Source organism: Erpetoichthys calabaricus, chromosome 7, assembly GCF_900747795.2.
Source record: "Erpetoichthys calabaricus chromosome 7, fErpCal1.3, whole genome shotgun sequence".
NCBI classification, from domain to species: domain Eukaryota; kingdom Metazoa; phylum Chordata; class Cladistia; order Polypteriformes; family Polypteridae; genus Erpetoichthys; species Erpetoichthys calabaricus.
Genome location: NC_041400.2, coordinates 64,938,070 through 64,960,041, shown reverse-complemented (window position 1 = coordinate 64,960,041; position 21,972 = coordinate 64,938,070). Strand labels below are relative to the sequence as shown.

Here is a 21,972-nt window from a genome sequence, read left to right as displayed (position 1 = left end):
CTCTTTCATTAGTAAAGGCTCATTACCATTGGATAGATGAGGTTCAGAACATTCCAGTGATGTATAGTTGTCTGTGAATGGTCATTCACATTACATGTCACAGCTTTTCATAAATGGCAGGAAATGTATTGCATGTGCAACAGCTCATTTTTACGCACCATTACACACAAAACTTCTGTCAGAGTGCATTGGGACTGTTTGGTTGTCCTGCAATAAGACTTGAAGTTTGAACTAGGAAAATGTCTTTTTCAAAACAAAAAAAGAAAACAAATATTTGTGGAAGTCCTAGAAAAGTTATAGAATGCTAAAGATACAGAATATGAAGACCCTGAGTCAGATTCTGATCACAATTTTCACTCTGTTGAGAATGCTGTGCTTGATGAAGGACACTTGATTTGTAAGTATTATTCATAGCAGAACATTAATGTGTCCTGGCATGCAGTTTTATAGTTCAAACATCTTGTGTTCAATTACCTTTCCCAGAAGCTGTCTCCTGCATGTTCTTCCTATGTTAGTTTTCTGATCAGTGTACTTAAGAGTTTCAGCTTAGAGTATCGGCAACATACCCACTTGCAGTTTCACATGGGGACCATCTAACCCACCAAACCCCCCTGCTGAATATCATGGAATCACAGCCACATAAACCTTCACAGTGGACTATATTTCAATCGAATATATTTATATTGTACAAATCCACTGCCGCTTGAAGCTTCATGTGGGGATCACCCACCTTTCTCCATTTGGTTAAATGTCATTGTTCAATTCCCCAACTTTGAGTATGCCAGTTTTCAACTTGCATGCCAAAAATGTTCTGTTTAGGCCACTGTGTGAATGGTTTAGGCATGTGTGTGTGTGTGTGGCTAGCTCTGGGGCTATTTCCTGCCTGGCACCTAGGGCTGCTAGGGAAGGCATTGCATTCATTCCGTAACCCAGAACTGGAAGAAGCTGGTATGAAACATTATGCATGTACTTAATTTATTCCAGATGTGTATTGCAGGAAAAAAGCAACAACAAAAATAAATGATTAACAACACATTAAACCTTTATGGGTGCAACTACAACAGAAGACGGGAAGATGTGTGAATTGTAGCACAAAATCCCCAATCTATTATACAAAGTCTCAAATTTCTCCATTTTTAGTGGTAAAGATAAATTGCTTCAAGGACAGGCATGAAAGGTTATTTAGAAAGTGAATACTGTACTCACTTATATAGTTACATATTGTTTTCTTATTGTTTCAGAGTGATGTTTGTGTGTGTGAGCGTGTGCGTGTATGTGTACGTGCATGTATATAAAGTTTCTTTTTTTTTTTTCTAAAACATAAAAATTTAAAATTCTATACTTGTTTTGAAAGATTGTTTAGGTACAAGAGACTAAATGTTTCCAAAAGGGGGGACACTTTGTGCCAAACAGTTTAACTTTGCAGTGCTATGGGATATGACAAGCAAACCTGACACTGTGGAAGCTGACAGATTGGGACACAAAAGAAAACTGATTCCAGAGATGTGCATCATAAAATGTCTTGGTTATGTATCGTTATATCCATTTTTTTGGAGAGAAGTTACTAAAATGCCTACTTTCTTGTGTTTTATTTAGATATTTGTATAAAACAGGTTTTTATTTATATAAAGATTTTCTTTTAAAAATTTGGCGTTGTTATACTCAGTGCTGTTTAGCTATTTACAGCTTCTTTATTATATAACCAGAGTAATAGCTGTTTATTTTTGGGTATGTAATTTAGGCACAGTAATACCAAAAATCCCTTGGGGCATAAGGGGTTAAAAGCTGCGATTTTCATGGGGAACACTATATTATATAGTATACATTCATGTCATTTCCAGTTAGTCTGTTTTTTGATAACAATAACATCAACTATCGGCTACCATGTATCATATTGACGAATGTCTGGAAAGAACACCTGATTCCATTTTAACAAGCCTCCATTTTCACTTAACTTGATGATAGAAGATTGCTGCTCTTTCTTTACAATGGAAGTAATTTTAGAACCATTTTGCAAGCAACCTGGGTGTCATAGTCAAAATGTATAAAATTGATGCTTCCACTCCAACCTAAAATGAGGTCTCATTTGAAAAAAAAAAGAAAAAAAACTTCTTTAGTTTTCTGAAATGTTAGAGAAGTGTGTAATTTAATTTCTTTGTAATCAAGTCCCACAACTATCTTCTAAATCTTTGATGTACTTTTGAAAACAATCCATCTACCCCATTGTTTTCCGACTGCACTGTTCTATTACAGGATTACAGGGATCAAAAATATATCTTGGCAGCATTTGTCAGATGCTAACCCTGAATGGGACACTGGTTCTTTACAGGGAACTCTGATGCTCATTCATATGATACCAGTCTCCAATTAAGCTAACATTGATGTATTTTTAATTTAGAATAAAACAGAATTATCTGAGGAAACTATCACAGATAAAGGCAGAATATACATGTTACATTCCAACAAGAACCAAATCATAGTCACTTAAAAAAATAGAAGTAATAGAATAAGTGCAATGTATTGCGTCTTTAAAATAGACAAGAAATTTCTAATATTTGTAGTTCATCCTTAAAATATTGCAATTGACTGGTGGACCAACATATTTTTTCCTTTCTAAACAGAAAATGTTGCATTCTCAAGCAGCATGATGTAGTGGGTAGCATGACCACTTAACAGAATATCAGAATGGTGGCTTTTCTTTCTGTATGAAGTTTTCATGCTCTTACTGTGCTCTTCTAGTTTTTTCATACAGGCACATCTTTAAGTAATTTTATTATATATACTCTATAATACACTGTTCTACAATTGCATTTTTACTATATAATCTTTTTTTAATAATTGGACAGGCTGTCTTCCTTATATGCTTATAAGAACTGATCAAGTTAAACTTTTACAGCCCTCTTACATAGCATTTGAAACTGGAAACAATATGTCTGTAGTTAAAGCTGTAGGTGTGATGTGAGTGGAACTGCTACACTTTTCCAACTCTGCTCGTGTAGTTGATTCAGTACATGGGTGGCATATTGCCAACACTGTCCTGTCAAAAGAAGCTGTAAAATGTATTGCATTTACCCACACTACGTTGTCAGTTATATCGATGGCTCATTTTACAGGCTTACATGTTAGTTAATTGCAGAACTTGACAGATACTGCCAGCCTTTTCTGAAAGCTCATGCTTAATATTGTGATCCCCAGACATTCCCATTCTATCATAAAATGATTCAGAGCTTTAAAATGTCAGTATCATATGTATCTCCTATAACAGATAGAGCAGGGCTCAATTGTTATAGCTTTGATGGATATTTACTTCTCTTGTGCTATAAAGATTAAGTAACCATTTAACTTGTCTTTGATTTTTAAGGTATCTATCTATCAAACCTTGCCAGAAGTGATAAAACCCTAAACTTTACACCATCACATACAGGTTTTTTCTAAAAAAATTATTTAAATTACATTCATTGTTATGTGTGAGTATTGGTAGGTGTAGCCAGCAGCACTACATTTTCATAAGCGAATAAGACCAGCAATTTGTAACCATTTTGTTGCAATATGTATATGTGAATGTGGTTTGAACGGCACACTGAAAACTCACATGTATGGAACGTGCTAATCAATCTGATACATATGCAGTTTTAATGGCAAAACTGCCTCCAACCTGATGCATCGAGACACTGTCATTTGCATCTGGCTGCACTCCACAATTAAGAGTGCAAGAACATATGCGGAATTATAATGGTGTACGGTGCCAGTATCTGAGCAGGTAGATGCTATTACCTGGCACTTGTAACAACATGGTGACTGTTACAATGAATAGTAAAGGCCATATGAAAAACAGAAAGTTCATCCAGTTACCTTACCAACAAGCCAACAACCACTGTGGTACCATCATGTCTGTCAAAGCTACTTTGCTTAAAAAAATTTAATCACGGGTTGACACAGGGCACTGACCAATGACATTTGTCTCATCTTGGCATCACAGATGACAGAATTCCATTAATGGAATGTCACTGTTCATAATTAACAAAAGCAACTTCATTCTTGCTAGATGCCCATATTGCAATATGAGTACAGTAAATTGTTCAGTTTCTGTTAGGAAAACTGCACACTTTTGCAAATTGCCTTTTTATGTTTGCAAAAACAGGTAATGGTTTATGTATGTGCACCCAAAATACAGTATAAAAACCTGATGTAGCACCTAACTGGTCTGTTATTGGCTTCCAGCATAGCGAGCCTAATGAAGTGAAGCTTGGCTGTGATATTCCTGACATATCGACCAGTTCCCTGGGAATTGACAACAAATAACTGACAAGAACTGATGAATAACCAGAAAAGTTCTTCAGTGCAAATACACAGCATTGGCCCTCTAAAAGGGGACTAAAATACAGTCAGTACATCATATTTATCACTTTTGAAGTGTAACATGTTTGTCATGTCAACACATATTATAATAACAGCTTGGTAATATGTATTATGATGTGTGCAAGTCATCATTTAGCTTGTTTGACTGCTTTTCCTTACTTGATCAAGTGTGTCATTGTTTCCCAATTTTTAGGCAATGTTGCATATACTTGGGCCATAGTTGCTGTAAATACATGTACAATATATACAGTTAGGTCCATAAATATTTGGACAGAGACAACTTTTTTCTAATTTTGGTTCTGTACATTAACACAATAAATTTTAAATGAAACAACTCAGATGCTGTTGAAGTGCAGACTTTCAGCTTTAATTCAGTGGGGTGAGCAAAATGATTGCATAAAAATGTGAGGCAACTAAAACATTTTTTTAACACAATCCCTTCATTTCAGGGGCTCAAAAGTAATTAGACAATTGACTCAAAGGCTATTTCATGGGCAGGTGTGGGCAAGTCCGTCATTATCAATTAAGCAGATAAAAGGCCTGTAGTTGATTTGAGGTGTGGTGCTTGCATGTGGAAGATTTTGCTGTGAACAGACAACATGCGGTCAAAGGAGCTCTTCATGCAGGTAAAAGAAGCCATTCTTAAGCTGTGAAAACAGAAAAAACCCATCTGAGAAATTGCTACAATATTATGAGTGGCAAAATCTACAGTTTGGTACATCCTGAGAAAGAAAGCAAGCACTGGTGAACTCAGCAACGCAAAAAGACCTGGACATCCACGGAAGACAACAGTGGTGGATGATCACAGAATCATTTCCATGATGAAGAGAAACCCCTTCACAACAGCCAACCAAGTGAACAACACTCTCCAGGGGGTAGGCGTATCAATATCCAAGTCTACCATAAAGAGAAGACTTAATGAAAGTAAATACAGAAGGTGCACTGCAAGGTGCAAGCCATTCATAAGCCTCAAGAATAGAAAGGCTAGATTGGACTTTGCTAAAGAACATCTAAAAAAGCCAGCACAGTTCTGGAAAAACATTCTTTGGACAGATGAAACCAAGATCAACCTCTACCAGAATGATGGCAAGAAAAAAGTATGGAGAAGGTGTGGAACAGCTCATTATCCAAAGCATACCACATCATCTGTAAAACACAGTGAAGGCAGTGTGATGACTTGGGCGTGCATGGCTGCCAGTGGCACTGGGACACTAGTGTTTATTGATGATGTAACACAGGACAGTAGCAGCCAAATGAATTCCGAGGTGTTCAGAGACATAATGTCTGCTCAAATCCAGCTAAATGCAGTCAAAATTGATTGGGCGGCGTTTCATGATACAGATGAACAATGACACAAAACATACAGCCAAAGCAACCCAGGAGTTTATTAAAGCAAAGAAGTAGAAAATTCTTGAATGGCCAAGTCAGTCACCTGATCTTAACCCAATTGAGCATGCAGTTCACTTGTTGAAGACTAAACTTCGGACAGAAAGGCCCACAAACAAACAGCAACTGAAAGCCGCTGCAGTAAAGGCCTGGCAGAGCATTAAAAAGGAGGAAACCCAGCATCTGGTGATGTCCATGAGTTCAAGACTTCAGGCTGTTATTGCCAGCAAAGGGTTTTCAACCAAGTATTAGAAATGAACATTTTATTTCCAGTTATTTAATTTTTCCAATTACTTTTGAGCCCCTGAAATGAAGAGATTGTGTTAAAAAGTGCTTTAGTTGCCTCACATTTTTATGCAATCGTTTTGTTCACCCCACTGAATTAAAGCTGAAAGTCTGCACTTCAACTGCATCTGAGTTGTTTCATTTAAAATTCATTGTGGTAATATACAGAACCAAAATTAGAAAAAAGTTGTCTCTGTCCAAATATTTATGGACCTAACTGTACAAAGTTTTCTTTGATAAATTGCAATGTTGGTATGGGAGATCTTTGAGCATACGCACACTTTATAAACAATGCCCCAGGTGTTACTAGAGACCCTGTAGAAAAAGTAGAGCAATACGTAACTCTGGATGTGGTTCTAATATTTGGCCAGAGGTGACCTTGGGTGGGGAATTAAAACTACCTCACAGTCTGAGGAAACACTAAAGCCAACACTGGAAGGTGAGTTGAAGTGTAGGTTCAGCTTGCAAAGGTAGTGTCTACGGTTGAGAAAGAGAAAAAGAGCATGCTGGAACCTGAGAAAGAGTATGTAGTATGAAAGAGTATGCTTTGTAGTAGGTGAACCACCTCACCTAATCGATAGAATTCAAGACCTGTTTATTTAGGTAGCAAGGCACTCATTTTACTGTTACTTTTGGTACTTTCTCTGTTTTGCTTATTCCTCTTTGATATCCTTCTGGGGGTGCCACAAGGGAGAATAAAATTGTTGAATTTCACCACCCCCTTTCAAACTTTGTACCTGTTGTATGAAACTCCGAAAAGTAAGAACATAATAAATTATGCTTATTCCATTTTTATTTACATACAATAACCCACATTAGCCAAATAAAAATAATAATATACATAAAAAAATAAAAATTAATTAATTTTATAGCAGTGTATGGGTAATTAGTTCATGTTAAAACCAGTTGCTTCTGTAGCAGAAAAATCCACCATTGCCGTAAATGTGCTTTCAAAAGGACTTTGAGACAAAGTTGCAGAAAATAACATGTCAGGAGATGGATATTAAAAGATGTCAAAGTCTTTATGTATCCCGAGGAGCACAGTGAAGACCTTCATTAAGAAGTGTGAGGCAAATGGCACCATCCAGACCTTACCTAAATCAAGCCATCCTTCTAAACCAGATAGCCGAGGAAGAATGAGACTCATTTGAGAGTCTATGGCAGCTCTGAAGTATCTACAGGCCATTATAGCTGGTCACTATGTTCATGTAAGAACAATAACACAAGTGCTCTCTAAATCTGGCCTGTATGAGAGGCGAAAAAAAAACATTCTTAGAAAAGGCTGCATTTAGTCTTGCGCAAGTGTTTTGCTTAAAGCACCTCACATATTGTGTAGCTTAGCAGCAACAGGTGCTGTAGTCAGATAGGTAAAAAATTGTAATTTTTGGCCAGAATGCATCTGGAAAATCCCAAAATATATTTCAATCCAAAAAACTCTATTTATACAGTTTAACATAGCAGCATCATCTGGTTGTGTGGCTGTTTCTTTTCAGTTGGAACTGGGGCATTTGTCCAGGTAGAAGAAATGATAGATTGTGCAAAATGCAGACAATTTCTTGAATGAAACTTTTAGCTCTCAGCTAGAAAGCTAAAAATGGGAAGATGGTTCAATTTCTAACATGAAAATGACTCAAAGCACACCCAAAAGCATCTTTACGGTGGCTGAAAGACAAGTAGTTGAATGTCCTGTAGTGGCTTAGTCAGAGCTCTGATCTAAATCCCATCAAAAATCTTTTGAATGACTTGAAGACAGTAGTCCATCAGCGATCACCCCTTGAACTATTCTGCAAGTAGGAGTTAGCAAATAATATTCATCATATGAAAAATTGGAAGACATATCCAAATAGACTTGAGGGTGTAACTTAAGCGTTCTTTTTTAATTTAGTGGTTTTAAAGTACAATTTGTAAATAAAACTTGAAAAAGTATGATTTTATTTTATCTATTTGCCTTTAGGACTTTGGGGCAAGACAAGATTTTCATTTTGAAAAGGGATAGTGTACTTTTCCAGCCGTAACAGAAACAAATGGCACATCAGCTTCTTTGGTACTTTATTTTTTTCATTACACACACCGTTTATGGTAGTAGCTTTTTATTTTTTAAAGCAGGCATGTCAAATGGCCCGCAACAGAAATCTGTGCAGCCCGCATGACTGATCCTAGTTAGCACTAAACTTGTACAAAATGATTACTATCGTTTGTGATTGAATCATTCTGCATCTTCGCCGTCACTTATTGACTTTTCTTACTTCTGCCTTCTGACAAAAGCGCATTTTCCCATGGCATTACAGTACCGGCAACGTCATCTGCTAGTATAGCCACGAGCCTTGTCCAAAGTTAATGAGCCGCGACGTCACAACTGAAGTGCTAGGCTGCAGCAGCCTGGCAGCAGGGGTGGCCTTAGGCATGTGCAAACTGTGAACCTGCACAGGGCCGCCACGCCAATATATATTGAATATAAAACAAAAAGAGAAAATAACAACACAGCTGATGGCAATGTGGCCAAAAAACATCGTGTTTCTTGTTAATTAGTACGCTGTATTTACTAATGTCGCTTGAGTCTGAGCAGTAAGCTATATGTAGTATTAAAACGTTTTGCCATAATGAGAATATCATGGGCTGTCACTTGGTTTTCAAGTTACCGACATGTGCATATAGAAGCATGTCATGAGCGTGAGGCGGCTGTGCAGTGTCAACAATGGACGTGGCCATCCGCCGTGCATAAGATACCATATTGACATTGGCGGGCGAAGGGACCATCGATTCATTCTCTGCCCAGGGCTGCCACAAGCCTAGAGACGCCCTGGCAGGCTACACTACTGGCTGGGCTGCTGAGACTGGCCACTGGGCAGAACTGACCATCACGAGTAGTAATAGCTCGCATATTTTCATGTTTTTTTTGCTCTAGTTTTATGTAATTATGTGCTAGTATTGTAACAAACAGTTAGTGCAGACTACAGCTGAAGATCTGAAGTGGATGTGAGAAGTTGGTGAGTTGTTTGTTAACAACATTTTTGTGATTTTGAGTTAGTAATGTAAAATTAGTGAAGGTCAGGTGGCTTTTTGCATATCGGCTTATTTTACAATATGTGAATTTCCCATCGGGATTAATAAAGTATCTATCTATCTATCTATCTATCTATCTAAACTTTGAAGTAAACTTAGTAAAGTAAAATTTGATTTTTGGAGGAATTGTTTTCCAACTTGAATTACTGAGCAATGAATTTAGTGAGCGTTTTCATGATTTCAGTTCACATGAACAGGACTTTGCGCTGTTTACGTCACCATACTCATACAACGTTGAAAATGCACCTGAGAATATCCAAATGAAATTGATTGAACTGCAGTCAGATTCTATTCTAAAGGCAAAATACAATGAAGTTGGTGTGCCAGGCTTGTATGCTTACCTGCCACCCTCGTATGTGCAGATTCATAATTTGGCATCAAGAGTACTGTCTATGTTCAGAATCACTTACCTTTATGAGCAATTGTTTTTGTTAATGAAAGCTACCAAAACCCCACATCTCTCAAGACTTACTGTCGAGCACCTTTCATCCCTCATAAAAGTTGCAGCTGCACAAGATTTCAAGCCTGATATTGATGAACTGGTTACTAACAAGAGATGCCAAGTGTTTGTACAAAAGAAATTGATCTCACGCTGTAAGACTCCTATATTAGCAATGAATATAATATAATAATATAAGGACCTAGCTAAGAGGCTAAGACTCTAATTGTAAGCTGTTGTATTATTATTATTATTATTATTGTATGGAGATTGTATGGAAATAAATTGCTTTTCTTTAAACTTTTAAGTGTTACATTTTTTAAAGTTTTCAGTATTAGAAAGAAAGCTACAGTAACTTTGTATAATAGTATTTGTTACAGTGCGGCCTGCTGGCACACAAATGGTAGTCGAAGCGGCCCACCAATGGTAGTGAGTTTGACATGCCTGTTTTAAAGGACACTGCTAAAACAAAGGCATGTCTTTTATTATGTGAACATATTTTTATTATAGGGCGGCACGGTGACGCAGTGGTAGTGCTGCTGCCTCGCAGTAAGGAGACCCGGGTTCACTTCCCGGGTCCTCCCTGCGTGGAGTTTGCATGTTCTCCCCGTGTCTGCGTGGGTTTCCTCCGGGTGCTCTGGTTTCCTCCCACAGTCCAAAGACATGCAGGTTAGGTCGATTGGCGATTCTAAATTGGTCGTAGTGTGTGCTTGGTGTGTGGGTGTTTGTGTGTGTGTGTGTCCTGCGGTGGGATGGCGCCCTGCCCAGGATTGGTTCCCTGCCTTGCACCCTGTGTTGGCTGGGATTGGCTCCAGCAGACCCCCGTGACCCTGTGCTCGGATTCAGCGGGTTGGAAAATGGATGGATGGATTTTATTATGTAAACACAATGAACAGCTGTGTGCAACCACTGCACATTATTTAACATTACTTTTAAAAGGCATCTCTTTGCTTCTCTTCTGAAGAATCAGAGTGCACTTCTCTCTTTTCTTACTTTTTCAGAGCATTCTTTGCACATTTTCTAATAGTCTTTAATGATTTCATTGGCCTTTTTTGTAGCACCTTCTCAACCCTGGGTTGTTGATGTTTTGGGGAGGATCACAAGGGCTAATTTATTTTTCATATTTGCAGTATGATGCAAGTGTAAGGGGGAGGAAACAGAGATGTAGCTGGAATTGTCAAGGCTGTGCATGCAAGGAAAGTGGGCTATGACCCTGCAACATGATCATTGTGACTTTTGAGTTCTACTAAATATTTTATGACTTTAATTTTTTTGCTGCCCCTTCTAACCTGTATTTTATATAACATAAGTAATTTAACTGTTACCTATGTGTTCTAAAAGTAATACAGTGGGAGTAAAAAAATATACTGTATTTTATAAATATAAACACAGTACCTCACGTCACAGATGCATAGACAATAAAATCCTTCAAAACTGATGTTCCTGGTTCTCAAGTTAACTTGTTTCTTTTTGCTTACCCAAGTTATTGGTGGTGGCTCAGTGATCTGCCTTTTAAATTACTGCTTCTTGTGTTCCTTTTGAGTTGACATGAGTATATGGTCCTGAGGATCAGCTATTGTACTTAATAGCCCTTAACCCTGTATATGATATAGACAGGCAATTGCACCAGATCATATCTTCTGTTTGAACAGGTGGCTTATATCCATTAGTCTTTAAATTCTGATTTTTTTTCTTTTGAAGTATCAAGACAGACAAAGGGTGGATCACTTAGCAGCTACCTTTGACCCAGTGCCTTAGCAAGGTGGCTGTTATGGGCATACAAACTCCTTACAATACAGTGGTTCTCCTCAGATTGAAATAGTACCACTTTAGCTCCTTCTACTGTAAATTTATTCCTAAAAGTGCCTCATGTATAGACCTTCACTTTGCTGTTGGCTAATAAAACTGGACAAATAGTAGTGTGCATTGAAGAGTGCTTAACTTTGGTGTTTACTTTTAATTGTATAGTAGCAGGATTATGACATGTATAATTTGTATCTCAAGATGTTATATTACCTAACCCTTAGGCTACATTTACATTACCAGGCTGAAGCAAATCAAATTCAGTTTTTTGCCTTAATGTGACACAGATCTAATGTTTTAAGGGGTTTGTGGACACAGAAATCCAATCTTTTCAAATTAGATTTGAAACACTTTCATGTATGGTCCAATGTGTGGTCCATATGACATGAAGAAGTATGGTCAGATCATCATTTATGTGTGTTTTTTTTTGTTCTATAAACATGGGATGAGCACTGTCATCATCAGCCAGCATCCGCAGCGTGGCAGAACAATAATGGAAGAATGCTACAGCTGTGACAACAGTCCTGGTCCCACCATTGCTGGCTGCTATCTCAAACCCACACATCTCTTGGTGCAACAGTACCTGCAAGAACAGCAAAAGCTAGCCATGTGGCTTTTTTCACCTTCTCAACCTACTTATGTACAGCTGACGAACTGTTTACCATCCTTCAATGTCAATTTCAATACCACTAGGCTTCTCAAAATTTTGAAGTTTTTAGTTGATGCTGATGCAGTTGACTTGTGCACCTGCATGCTGTTTCAGATGACAAATACATCCACATTACAGTAAGATTCAGGTCACTTGTACTGAAGATAAGCAAATCCAATCTGTGCAAAAAATCAGAATTCAGCAATAAGACTTGTAATGTGAATGCAGCAAAAAGTCTTTTTCTCATATACCTGTATTCTGAGATTGTAAGTCTTTTGGTGTGTACTTGCAGGCTTATATAAATAGTTATATCTTTAACACTATGAAATTATATGTGAAATTTACTTCTATTGTGTCATATTTCATATCAGGCTTTCTGTGTCTTCTTTTACTAGGGTGGCTACCACAGACAAAAAGTCCAACAGCAAACAAGCTGCTGCAGAGAACTCTGCTGCCAACAAAATACCTCAAGAGCCAGAAGACCTCTTTGAAGAGATCTAACGACTGACAGTGTAGTTTGTGTCCTTCATTTAATATTCTTTTCCTTTACAGATTACTTTTTCCATGGTAAATATCAATAATTGAAAGGCTGTTTTTAAACCCTACAATTGTATTTTTTTATAATCTGGAAGCACGCAATATAATACCCTATTCCAATTTTTTTATTCTTATTATTTGAAACTGTTGAAAATCATGCTATTAAGATTATTTTCTTCAACAGACATCACGTACAAAATGTTAAAAATTTCATTATGGAAGTCATTTAGTTGGTTAAGTAAGAGCTTCTGATATTTTCATGAAGTGTTTTTTGTGAATTTACAAAATTAATACATATTTTTACATTGTACTAAATTATTTTTTGATGTTGTTTTGTTTAAACCTAACTAAATAAAATATATTAAATTTGAATATTTCGTTAAGCCCTTGAAAGGTTTAATTTTTCCTCTTGTTATTTTTAAAATATAACTAATTGTTTCTTTGGTAAATAGAGGCAATGTTCAGAATTGTTCACTGCCAGAATGGTGAGTTGATTGGTAGCGTTGCATGCTACAACCAACAAAATGTAATGAAAAATATAACATTTTAAGAAGAGGTAGTCTGTTTGTTTGGTGATTTCATATGAACAATAAATAAGATATTTTGTTAATTGAGATTCTTTTTGCCTTTCATTTCACCTTGTCTGCAAAAGATGTTCTGGAAGATACCATGTCTGAACAGTCCTTGATATCCCACCTTCATGATCATAATACCTTACTAATAATGCTCAACATGCTGAAATGTATGCTGCTAAAACTCACAAAAATATATGAAAATAAATATTTTAAATGTGTATGTTTCTGTATGATCTTTACACATTTATGCACTAATTATGCAAGCAAACTGCCAAGAATGTGAAGAAAATCTGAATGACAGTCTGATTCATGAAATTAATATACTGTATTCATATCAGGATCACATTCAAAAATGTGTTTATTACTTAATTTTGGAATTATTACTGTTGATATTCTTATTTTATGATTATTTTACAGAACCTTCTGAGTGGTTTCATTTAATTTTAAAGTTGATTTTCATGGTTGATGCAATATTGGTGAGGTTAGTTAAGGTTGTTATTAACTTTGGGGGCCTGATAGCGAGTATAAGCATTTTGGTATCCATCCATCCATCCATTTTCCAACCCGCTGAATCCGAACACAGGGTCACGGGGGTCTGCTGGAGCCAATCCCAGCCAACGCAGGGCACAAGGCAGGGAACCAATCCTGGGCAGGGTGCCAACCCACCGCAGGACACACACAAACACACCCACACACCAGGGCCAATTTAGAATCGCCAATCCACCTAACCTGCATGTCTTTGGACTGTGGGAGGAAACCGGAGCGCCCGGAGGAAACCCACGCAGACACGGGGAGAACATGCAAACTCCATACAGGGAGGACCCAGGAAGCGAACCCGGGTCCCCAGGTCTCCCAACTGCGAGGCAGCAGCGCTACCCACTGCGCCACCGTGCCGCCCCATTTTGGTATCAGTAATGCAAATGTGTTTTAAACTGTTAAAGTTTAAAATGTAATATAGAGGAAAAGTTCATGATAAGAAATATAAGATGGTAAGTTCCTTTTTTTAATGTAATGTTTTGTGTCTAAGTGGTAGCAGCTAGTCTGAACCTCACAAAAGAGGAAATTGTTGCAAAGGGACTTTTATTTTTGGCTGCTTAAGGTAGGCATGCAAAAGGTTAAACAACAAATAAAGGATTACAATGGTTATTTCTGGACTCTCCCACATTTGTGAAACGGCTCTTGAATGTATGCAAACAATGTGAATACTGACTGATTGGAATCCTTTGTTCATGCACACCTTGTGAACATATGCTGATTTGGTCTATCAGAATGACATTGGACAGAGACCAGGACTCTCAGGCGTTGACCCTATGTCACAACAAGCTTTAAAATGTCAGCATCTTCAAGCAGCAGCTGAGGAAGAGAAAGAAACGAAGACCAGAAGACCCATGCTATGAGATGTTTTGAGCTGCAGCAAGCCATACTTGCAAAACTGGGAGTCATTTGAATGTCAACACAAATTGGGTGTGTCAGCCAGCACAGTTACTGATAGCTGCTAAACATCCAGGTTGTATGGTGTAATTGTCACTCCCTTAGTTTGCTTTTGCTTCAGGCATACTGAAATTTTAAATCTGTAATGACGAAATAAGAAGTTTGAGCTTGCTCTCCTTCTTGCCTTATTACTCAATTTTGCAGTCTAAGGTCTAGAGATATAAGGGGAGACACTTCTAATTGGGGAAGTGGAGTGCATTAGCAATCAGTTCTTGGTTAATTCAGGTGCAAGTGCATTGAAGCTGAGAACTGTGTCTCCTTGCCAGACAGATGAGTGCAATGATAGTGCTTGGGTGGCACATATGTGTGTTGGTCTACATAACAAAGAATCTTAGTGTTGGAATAAAATAATCTATGTTTTAGGATGGGGTCACACCAAAGCCCTTTCATGATAAAACAGAGCCAATGGAGATGCAATGCTTAATGTCAGTTTCCCACTATTATAAAAGATGGTGGTACATACATAGCACCATTTAAATTATATATCCGCAAGGCACAACACTGTGAAACTCTACCGCTAAAGCAACCTTAAAGAAAGAATTATGATGATGATTTTGATAAGATTCTTAACAATAAGCTTAGAACAACATTTTTACTCTAGTAGTAAGAATACTGTGGATAAACAGAATTTTGATTTCTATATAACATTTTAGTTTTGTCACAAGATTTAAGGAACTCACATGTATCTGATCCCTGCTTGTTTAATGATGATCCGTTTGTCACACCCCAGATAGAAACAATGTCTGCTGTCTGCTACTCAAACCACTTCAACGTCCGTTGTTAAAAATGAAAATAAAAGTCCTGTTCTAGTTCATACTTTAACTGCACCATTTACAATGGCACAGTTAAATCATCTAAAACAATGAATGGCTTCAGTCCATCAACTGATCCATTTACTTTAGTAGGTAGCAGGAGCAGGGCACATATGAACATGGCCTCATGTCAACTTGCATGCTGAGGAAGTTGCAGCTGTGAGTTAAACTAAAAACTTCTCATTATACTGTGAAAGGAAACCAGAGCTGTAGAGTTTAGGAGACCATTGTAAACATGGCAGAACACACATCCTTGTCATAGAGGGCACTCCAGCCAGCAATCAGGTTTAAGGAGGGTAATGGTGCCATTCATACTGTATCACTATACAATTCAATATTAATTTAGACACTGGAAATATCTGCCTTTTGTACTATTTTAAACATTTCGGACTGAATCTAGTCTCTGGACTCTTCTGAGGAAGTAATACTAGTCATAGTAGTAAAAGTAGAAGTAGAAGCATTGTGATGTGTACAGAAGGTGGTGACATTCAGGTTGATTATACCAATGAGTGGGACAAGCTGTTCCATTTTGCCCTGAGAGTTGATGAGAAGCGCTATGCAAGAACAAAGTATTCTCTGCTATTGCATTGTATTTCTGAAGTGGCAATGATATATTGGCCACCTAGAGGATTACTTGTGTTCTGTTTTGTGTGTGGAGGGATTGGTTCTTGTCTTCTTAGGGAGTCATGGCTGGGTGGCTATCAATATATAGGGCCTTTTAAACCCAATTGAGTCCTCCCTTTTGTGATTTTGGGCTGTGCAATTGTTGGCTATGATTTATTATTGTTGTTGAACAGAACTGCCTGTCTGGTGTGCTGTGAAGAAAGAAAAAAACAAAATGCAAAGCTGAGTGGCAGGTTTTCTAGACAAAAGCTACCTAAATATATCATTGACATGAGTCGCACTTAAGGCCACGTCAATAAAGCATTAGCATTTTATTCATTTTGTTTATTTATTATGCTCTCAGTCAAGACAATTAGGGATGAAGGAAAGTCTTGAAGTTTACTAAAAACAATACTTATTTTACTTATTTTTATAATACTGCATACTGTTTTCATTCTGTTTTTTAATTTTTCAGTATCTCTGTTATTTTTTAATTGAGCAAAATAGGAAAATGAGAATTAGAACCATTTTCAATGTAGTTTTTTTTAAATTAACAGTAAATGATTGCAGCAGGGTAGCTTAGATAAGCTTGTCAATATCTTTAGCCTCTTCAAGTAATAAGAACGGCAAATCTTAGTTTGAACTCCACATGGTACTACACGGCTGTCCCTTGTCAATTTTAGGACGTGATAAATGGAATGGTTCTCTATAAGTAGGAAGAGTGCGTTCACACAGAATTTCTTTGATCATAACTTGTAGGGTTTATGTCGCCCAAGGGCTGTGCTAAGCAGTCTGTTGCTTATTTCTCATGTCAGTTGTTCAGGATTTGGGCCTTAATGATACTGTCACCCTGCGACATGTAACTGCATTCTGGGTGGAGAATCATCGGGCAACATATGGATGCAATTTTGCAGCAGCATAGTCTCAAAGATAATTCATTCAAAGAAACTAATCTTTCCCATAAAAATCTTCTCCATTCCCTCACTCAGACTCCAGCAGCCTAAGTTGCAGTTACTGCAGAGAAAAGAACCTTCTGACTGATTTGGTTTCCTTGAAATGTTACACTGTTTGTCCATGCAAAACAATGTCCACTGTGTTTAATTAAATGCTTGTCCAACATTAAGTTGCAGTACTCTGGAAGAAGTCAAGCAATGCCACAGTGGCACAGACATTTAGTGGGTAGCACTGCTATCTCACAAGTATAGTGACCCAGATTCAAACCACAACATGGCATCTGTCTTGGTGGAGGTTCTGCAGTCTGAACTTGGCCCAGTGTGAACTAGTTTGCCGTAGGACGGAGTGATGTTCTACACAAGATTGATACTGCTGGGATAGACCCGGGCTATTCACAACAAAATTAGTGAATGGATGATTTTGTTCTGTTAAATTCCATTATTTGTAGTTATTGCAGAAGTTATATTAGCAATGTAGATTTGTTTTAATTGTTTAACTTCAAATTTAAAATGTGAACTGACATACATTCAGCCATCTGTTTTTTAACTCACTTTTCCATTACAGGGAAGCAAGAGCCTTTTCTGGAAGCACTAGGCATAAGACAAGGATGCTAGTCAGTTGCAGGGCAGATGCATGCTTATACCCAGACAGGACCAGTTCATGCTTGCCTATCAAACCAGGCTGCACTTCTTTGGGATGTAATAGAAAATCCGTCCAGAGGAAGAAGAAGCATATTCCATATATTCCTGCTGCCTGTCCATTCCAGAGCCCTGGTCAGTACCTAAATGCTGTTCTATAAAGTACATTTGTATTTACCATCCAGAGCACGTGTATCAAAATCAGGTTCTGCTGGGCCTCATTCCAGCCTACTTAGTAACCTACTGCTGCTTATAGAACCTTCTTCTTGTCTGTTAATTTTAAGTGATTTGTTTTTTAAAGATTCATAAACCATAATTGTTTCCAGTGGCCAAACAATAAGGATATGCAAAGCAAGGCAGCAATTGACCAGCTAACTCTGCATGTAACTTTGTGCAGGCAATGTGGCATTGCGGTTAAGGCTTTGGACTTGAAACACTAAGATTGCTACTGACGCTGTGTGACTGTGCAAGTCACTTCAACTGCACGTATTCCAATTGGAAAAGTGAAAGAATTAAAATCAATTGTAAGTCACATTGGATAAAGCTGTTGGCTACTGTAAGTAATGTTTGCGTTTATGTTTCTATTTGAAAAGAAAAAAGTGATGGCCTGAGAAATATTGATCTGCTCTTGGTCACAAAAACTGTGGGTGGTGCTTGCAAAAAAATAAAAAATAAAATCAACAAGCAGTTAAAATATCTGGTGTGGGAAAATGAGAGTATTAACAGGAGGCCATGTACATTAAAAAAATGGCTTTATTAAAAGCAAGTGGCATAGAATTAACAAGAAAGTGATGGCCCTCAAGCAACTGATTTTGAGACTTTTGAGTTAGCTGAGCATCTCATTATTGGTTAAGGATGAAAGAAACAATTAAGGATCTTAATCTTACAAAACAGTTAAAGTGGAGGTAATTTAGCAGCAAATATTGGTTACTAATTAAGAAAGTGGCAGGAATGAAAACCTGCAGCCACCTCCATCCTTCACTTGACACCCCTGGTCTAGAAGGACTTTTTATATGTTACAATTTAACAACAGAGCAATCATGCTGAAATAAGTGTCCCAAAGTGACATCTGTTGTGGTCAAGAATCTGATTCCTGGCTGTTGAACCATCTGTGCTGAATTTGCATCCTCTCCACAAGACCCTGTCAGCTTTCACCAATGACTACACTCTTCATACCACAATGCTGAAATTTCCTGCAAAATTCATTGGAACTTTCTGTTTGCCCTTGTTTATTTGACATTCATTCATTCAGGATTTTTTTTATATATAACACGCATAATATAACATTCTTAAAATTGCTTAATCCAATTTAGGGTCGTGATAGACCAGACACACAAACACACACACACACGCAAACAGGGTTAAGTTAACATCACCTGTTAATGTAAGCTGCAGGTCTTTGAGGACATGGGAAGAAAACCAGACTATCCCAAGGAAATCTCATGCAGGCATGAGGCAAACATGCAAACACCACAGTGACAACAACTTGGTGCAGGATTTGAACCCAGGATACTATGTCCGTGAGGTGACAGCTCTACCCACTGTCCCACCATGCCATCTATTTGTTTCATATGAAGTCAAAATGTGATGGATGCAGTTAGAGTCATGAGACTGGGCCCAAGTTTATAGTACAAGGAACATAAACAGTCCATTTATCTAGAACAGTGTTTCCAAACCTCGGTCCTGGGGGCACACTGTGGCTGCAGGTTTTTCTTCCAACCAGCTTCTGTTTTTAATTGGACTCCTGGGCTAATTAAGTGATGTGTTACTGTATTTCCCAAATTCTGTGTTTTGGGTAAAATATAGAAATTAGAAAACTAAGTTTGGTAAAAAAAAATATATATATATATATATATATATATATATATATATATATATATATATTAAAATGTACCAAGCAGTTATATGGGAATAATGTATTTTTTTCTTTTTAACAATATTTTCATCTTGATTTTCATTCTGCTTTTCTAGGTGTTCTATTTGTTTAATTAATCCATTATTTACTAATTAGTGGGTCTGCTACTAAAGTAGTTGCAGCCTTTCATTATTCAGTGTTGTTTGCCAGCGTGTCTGCTCTGCTCATTTTTAATTGTCATTAATAAGATACAACGAAGGGGAAAAACTGCACAGAGAAAGGGAATCACGCCTAGAGAAACTGGTGAGGAAAGCAGGCTCTATTGTAGGCATGGAGCTGGGCAGTTTGACATCCATGGCAGAGCAATGGGCGCTCAAAAGGCTCTTGTCAATTATGGAGAATCCAATGCATCTCCTGAACAGTATCATCTCCAGACAGAGGAGCAGCTTCAGCGACAGACAGCTGTCAATGTCCTGCTCCACTGACAGACTGAGGAGATCGTTCCTCCCACACACTATGCGACTCTTCAATTCCACCCGGGGGGTAAACGTTAACATTCTTCAAAGTTATTGTCTGTTTTTACCTGTATTTTTATTACTCTTTAATTTAATATTGTTTTTGTATCAGTATGCTGCTGCTGGAGTATGTGAATTTCCCCTTGGGATTAATAAAGTATCTATCTATCTATCTATCTATCTATCTATCTATCTATCTATCTATCTATCTATCTATCTATCTATCTATCTATCTATCTATCTATCTATCTATCTATCTATCTATAATGAAATCAACAAAAGAGAGTTAAGCATTTAAATCTATAGCAAAAGCAGAAATATTTCTAAATGTCTTATAAATGTAAAAATCATGCTGCTGTGCTTTTCTGAATGTAGAATAAAAGAAAAAATAATACCAGCTAATTAAATGAGATCAGTGCTATCAGGTGTTGTCACTGATTAGGAAGCTGGTTGGAACAAAAACCTGCAGCCACAGTGTGCCCCCAGGACCCAGGTTGGGAAACACTGATCTACAAGGACAATATTGTAAGTTAGTAGTTTGAGAGGACAGTTGCTTTCATTTTTAGTTTAGTTTAATATTGCAGCTTTCAGATAAAGCCTGTCATTCTTTTGGATTGCAAGAATTCTTAGACAATGAAGCTCAGGGACACAAAAACTTTTTATATTAACTCTTAAAGGCACAGTGGGTCACAAATAAAAGTACATTTCAAGTTGATGCCTTTGAGACTAGAGGACCAATAACCTAAAAGATTCAAAAATAAGTCCAGCTTGTGTGTTTTCTTTAAATAAGTGCCTGTTCTGAAAGATCGGACATCTCTGCATATTCATTCTGTCATTAGACAAATCAATTCCAAAGTTCAGCTGCAGGTTTTATGCATATATGGCAATGGTCACCAAAAAGTAGTGAGAGACTTATACTTGGAAGGAAACTTTGAATCCTTTTTCACCCCATACACAAACTGGCCATGCCGCAGCTGACTCACATTCCAGTTAGAGTACTCATGGGTAGGTAGTACATTACAGTAGTACACCACATTCATCAAGCAGTTAATGAAGAGAAGGCCATTAATCATGGGCACAAATCTGGGCCTGGTTACTATCTGTGTGCAGTCTGCACATTCTCCCCCTGTCAAGGTTTCTTCTCAAATCCCAAATATGTACAGGTCGGGCAAACTGGTAGCTCTAAACTGGTCTGTTACATGTGACTATGTCTTTTAATTGACTTGACCTTCAGCAGGCATTGAATGCTGCTTTGCTTGTGATGCTAGGGCACAAGTAAACTTTGACCCACATGAGACTGTGAATTGGAATAAAGAGGTAAGATAACATAACAAAAAAGCTGTGGCACAAAATTAAAACTAGTTGAAGCCATACTACTATATACAGTGGTGTGAAAAACTATTTGCCCCCTTCCTGATTTCTTATTCTTTTGCATGTTTGTCACACAAAATGTTTCTGATCATCAAACACATTTAACCATTAGTCAAATATAACACAAGTAAACACAAAATGCAGTTTGTAAATGGTGGTTTTTATTATTTAGGGAGAAAAAAAAATCCAAACCTACATGGCCCTGTGTGAAAAAGTAATTGCCCCCTGAACCTAATAACTGGTTGGGCCACCCTTAGCAGCAATAACTGCAATCAAGCGTTTGCGATAACTTGCAATGAGTCTTTTACAGCGCTCTGGAGGAATTTTGGCCCACTCATCTTTGCAAAATTGTTGTAATTCAGCTTTATTTGAGGGTTTTCTAGCATGAACCGCCTTTTTAAGGTCATGCCATAGCATCTCAATTGGATTCAGGTCAGGACTTTGACTAGGCCACTCCAAAGTCTTCATTTTGTTTTTCTTCAGCCATTCAGAGGTGGATTTGCTGGTGTGTTTTGGGTCATTGTCCTGTTGCAGCACCCAAGATCGCTTCAGCTTGAGTTGACGAACAGATGGCCGGACATTCTCCTTCAGGATTTTTTGGTAGACAGTAGAATTCATGGTTCCATCTATCACAGCA

The 21,972-nt window shown here is 37.6% G+C and overlaps 1 protein-coding gene across 1 annotated transcript in view; it reads left to right on the top strand.

Moving 5' to 3' along the window:
• The window catches only part of xrcc4 (X-ray repair complementing defective repair in Chinese hamster cells 4), a 457,198-nt gene extending 444,067 nt beyond the window's left edge, over positions 1 to 13,131 (top strand). The window contains exon 8 of the mRNA XM_051929627.1: positions 12,380 to 13,131. Within this exon, the coding sequence (XP_051785587.1) occupies positions 12,380 to 12,485 (106 nt within the window). The 3' untranslated portion in view covers positions 12,486 to 13,131. The remainder of the gene's footprint in view (positions 1 to 12,379) is intronic.
• Positions 13,132 to 21,972: the final 8,841 nt, after the last annotated feature.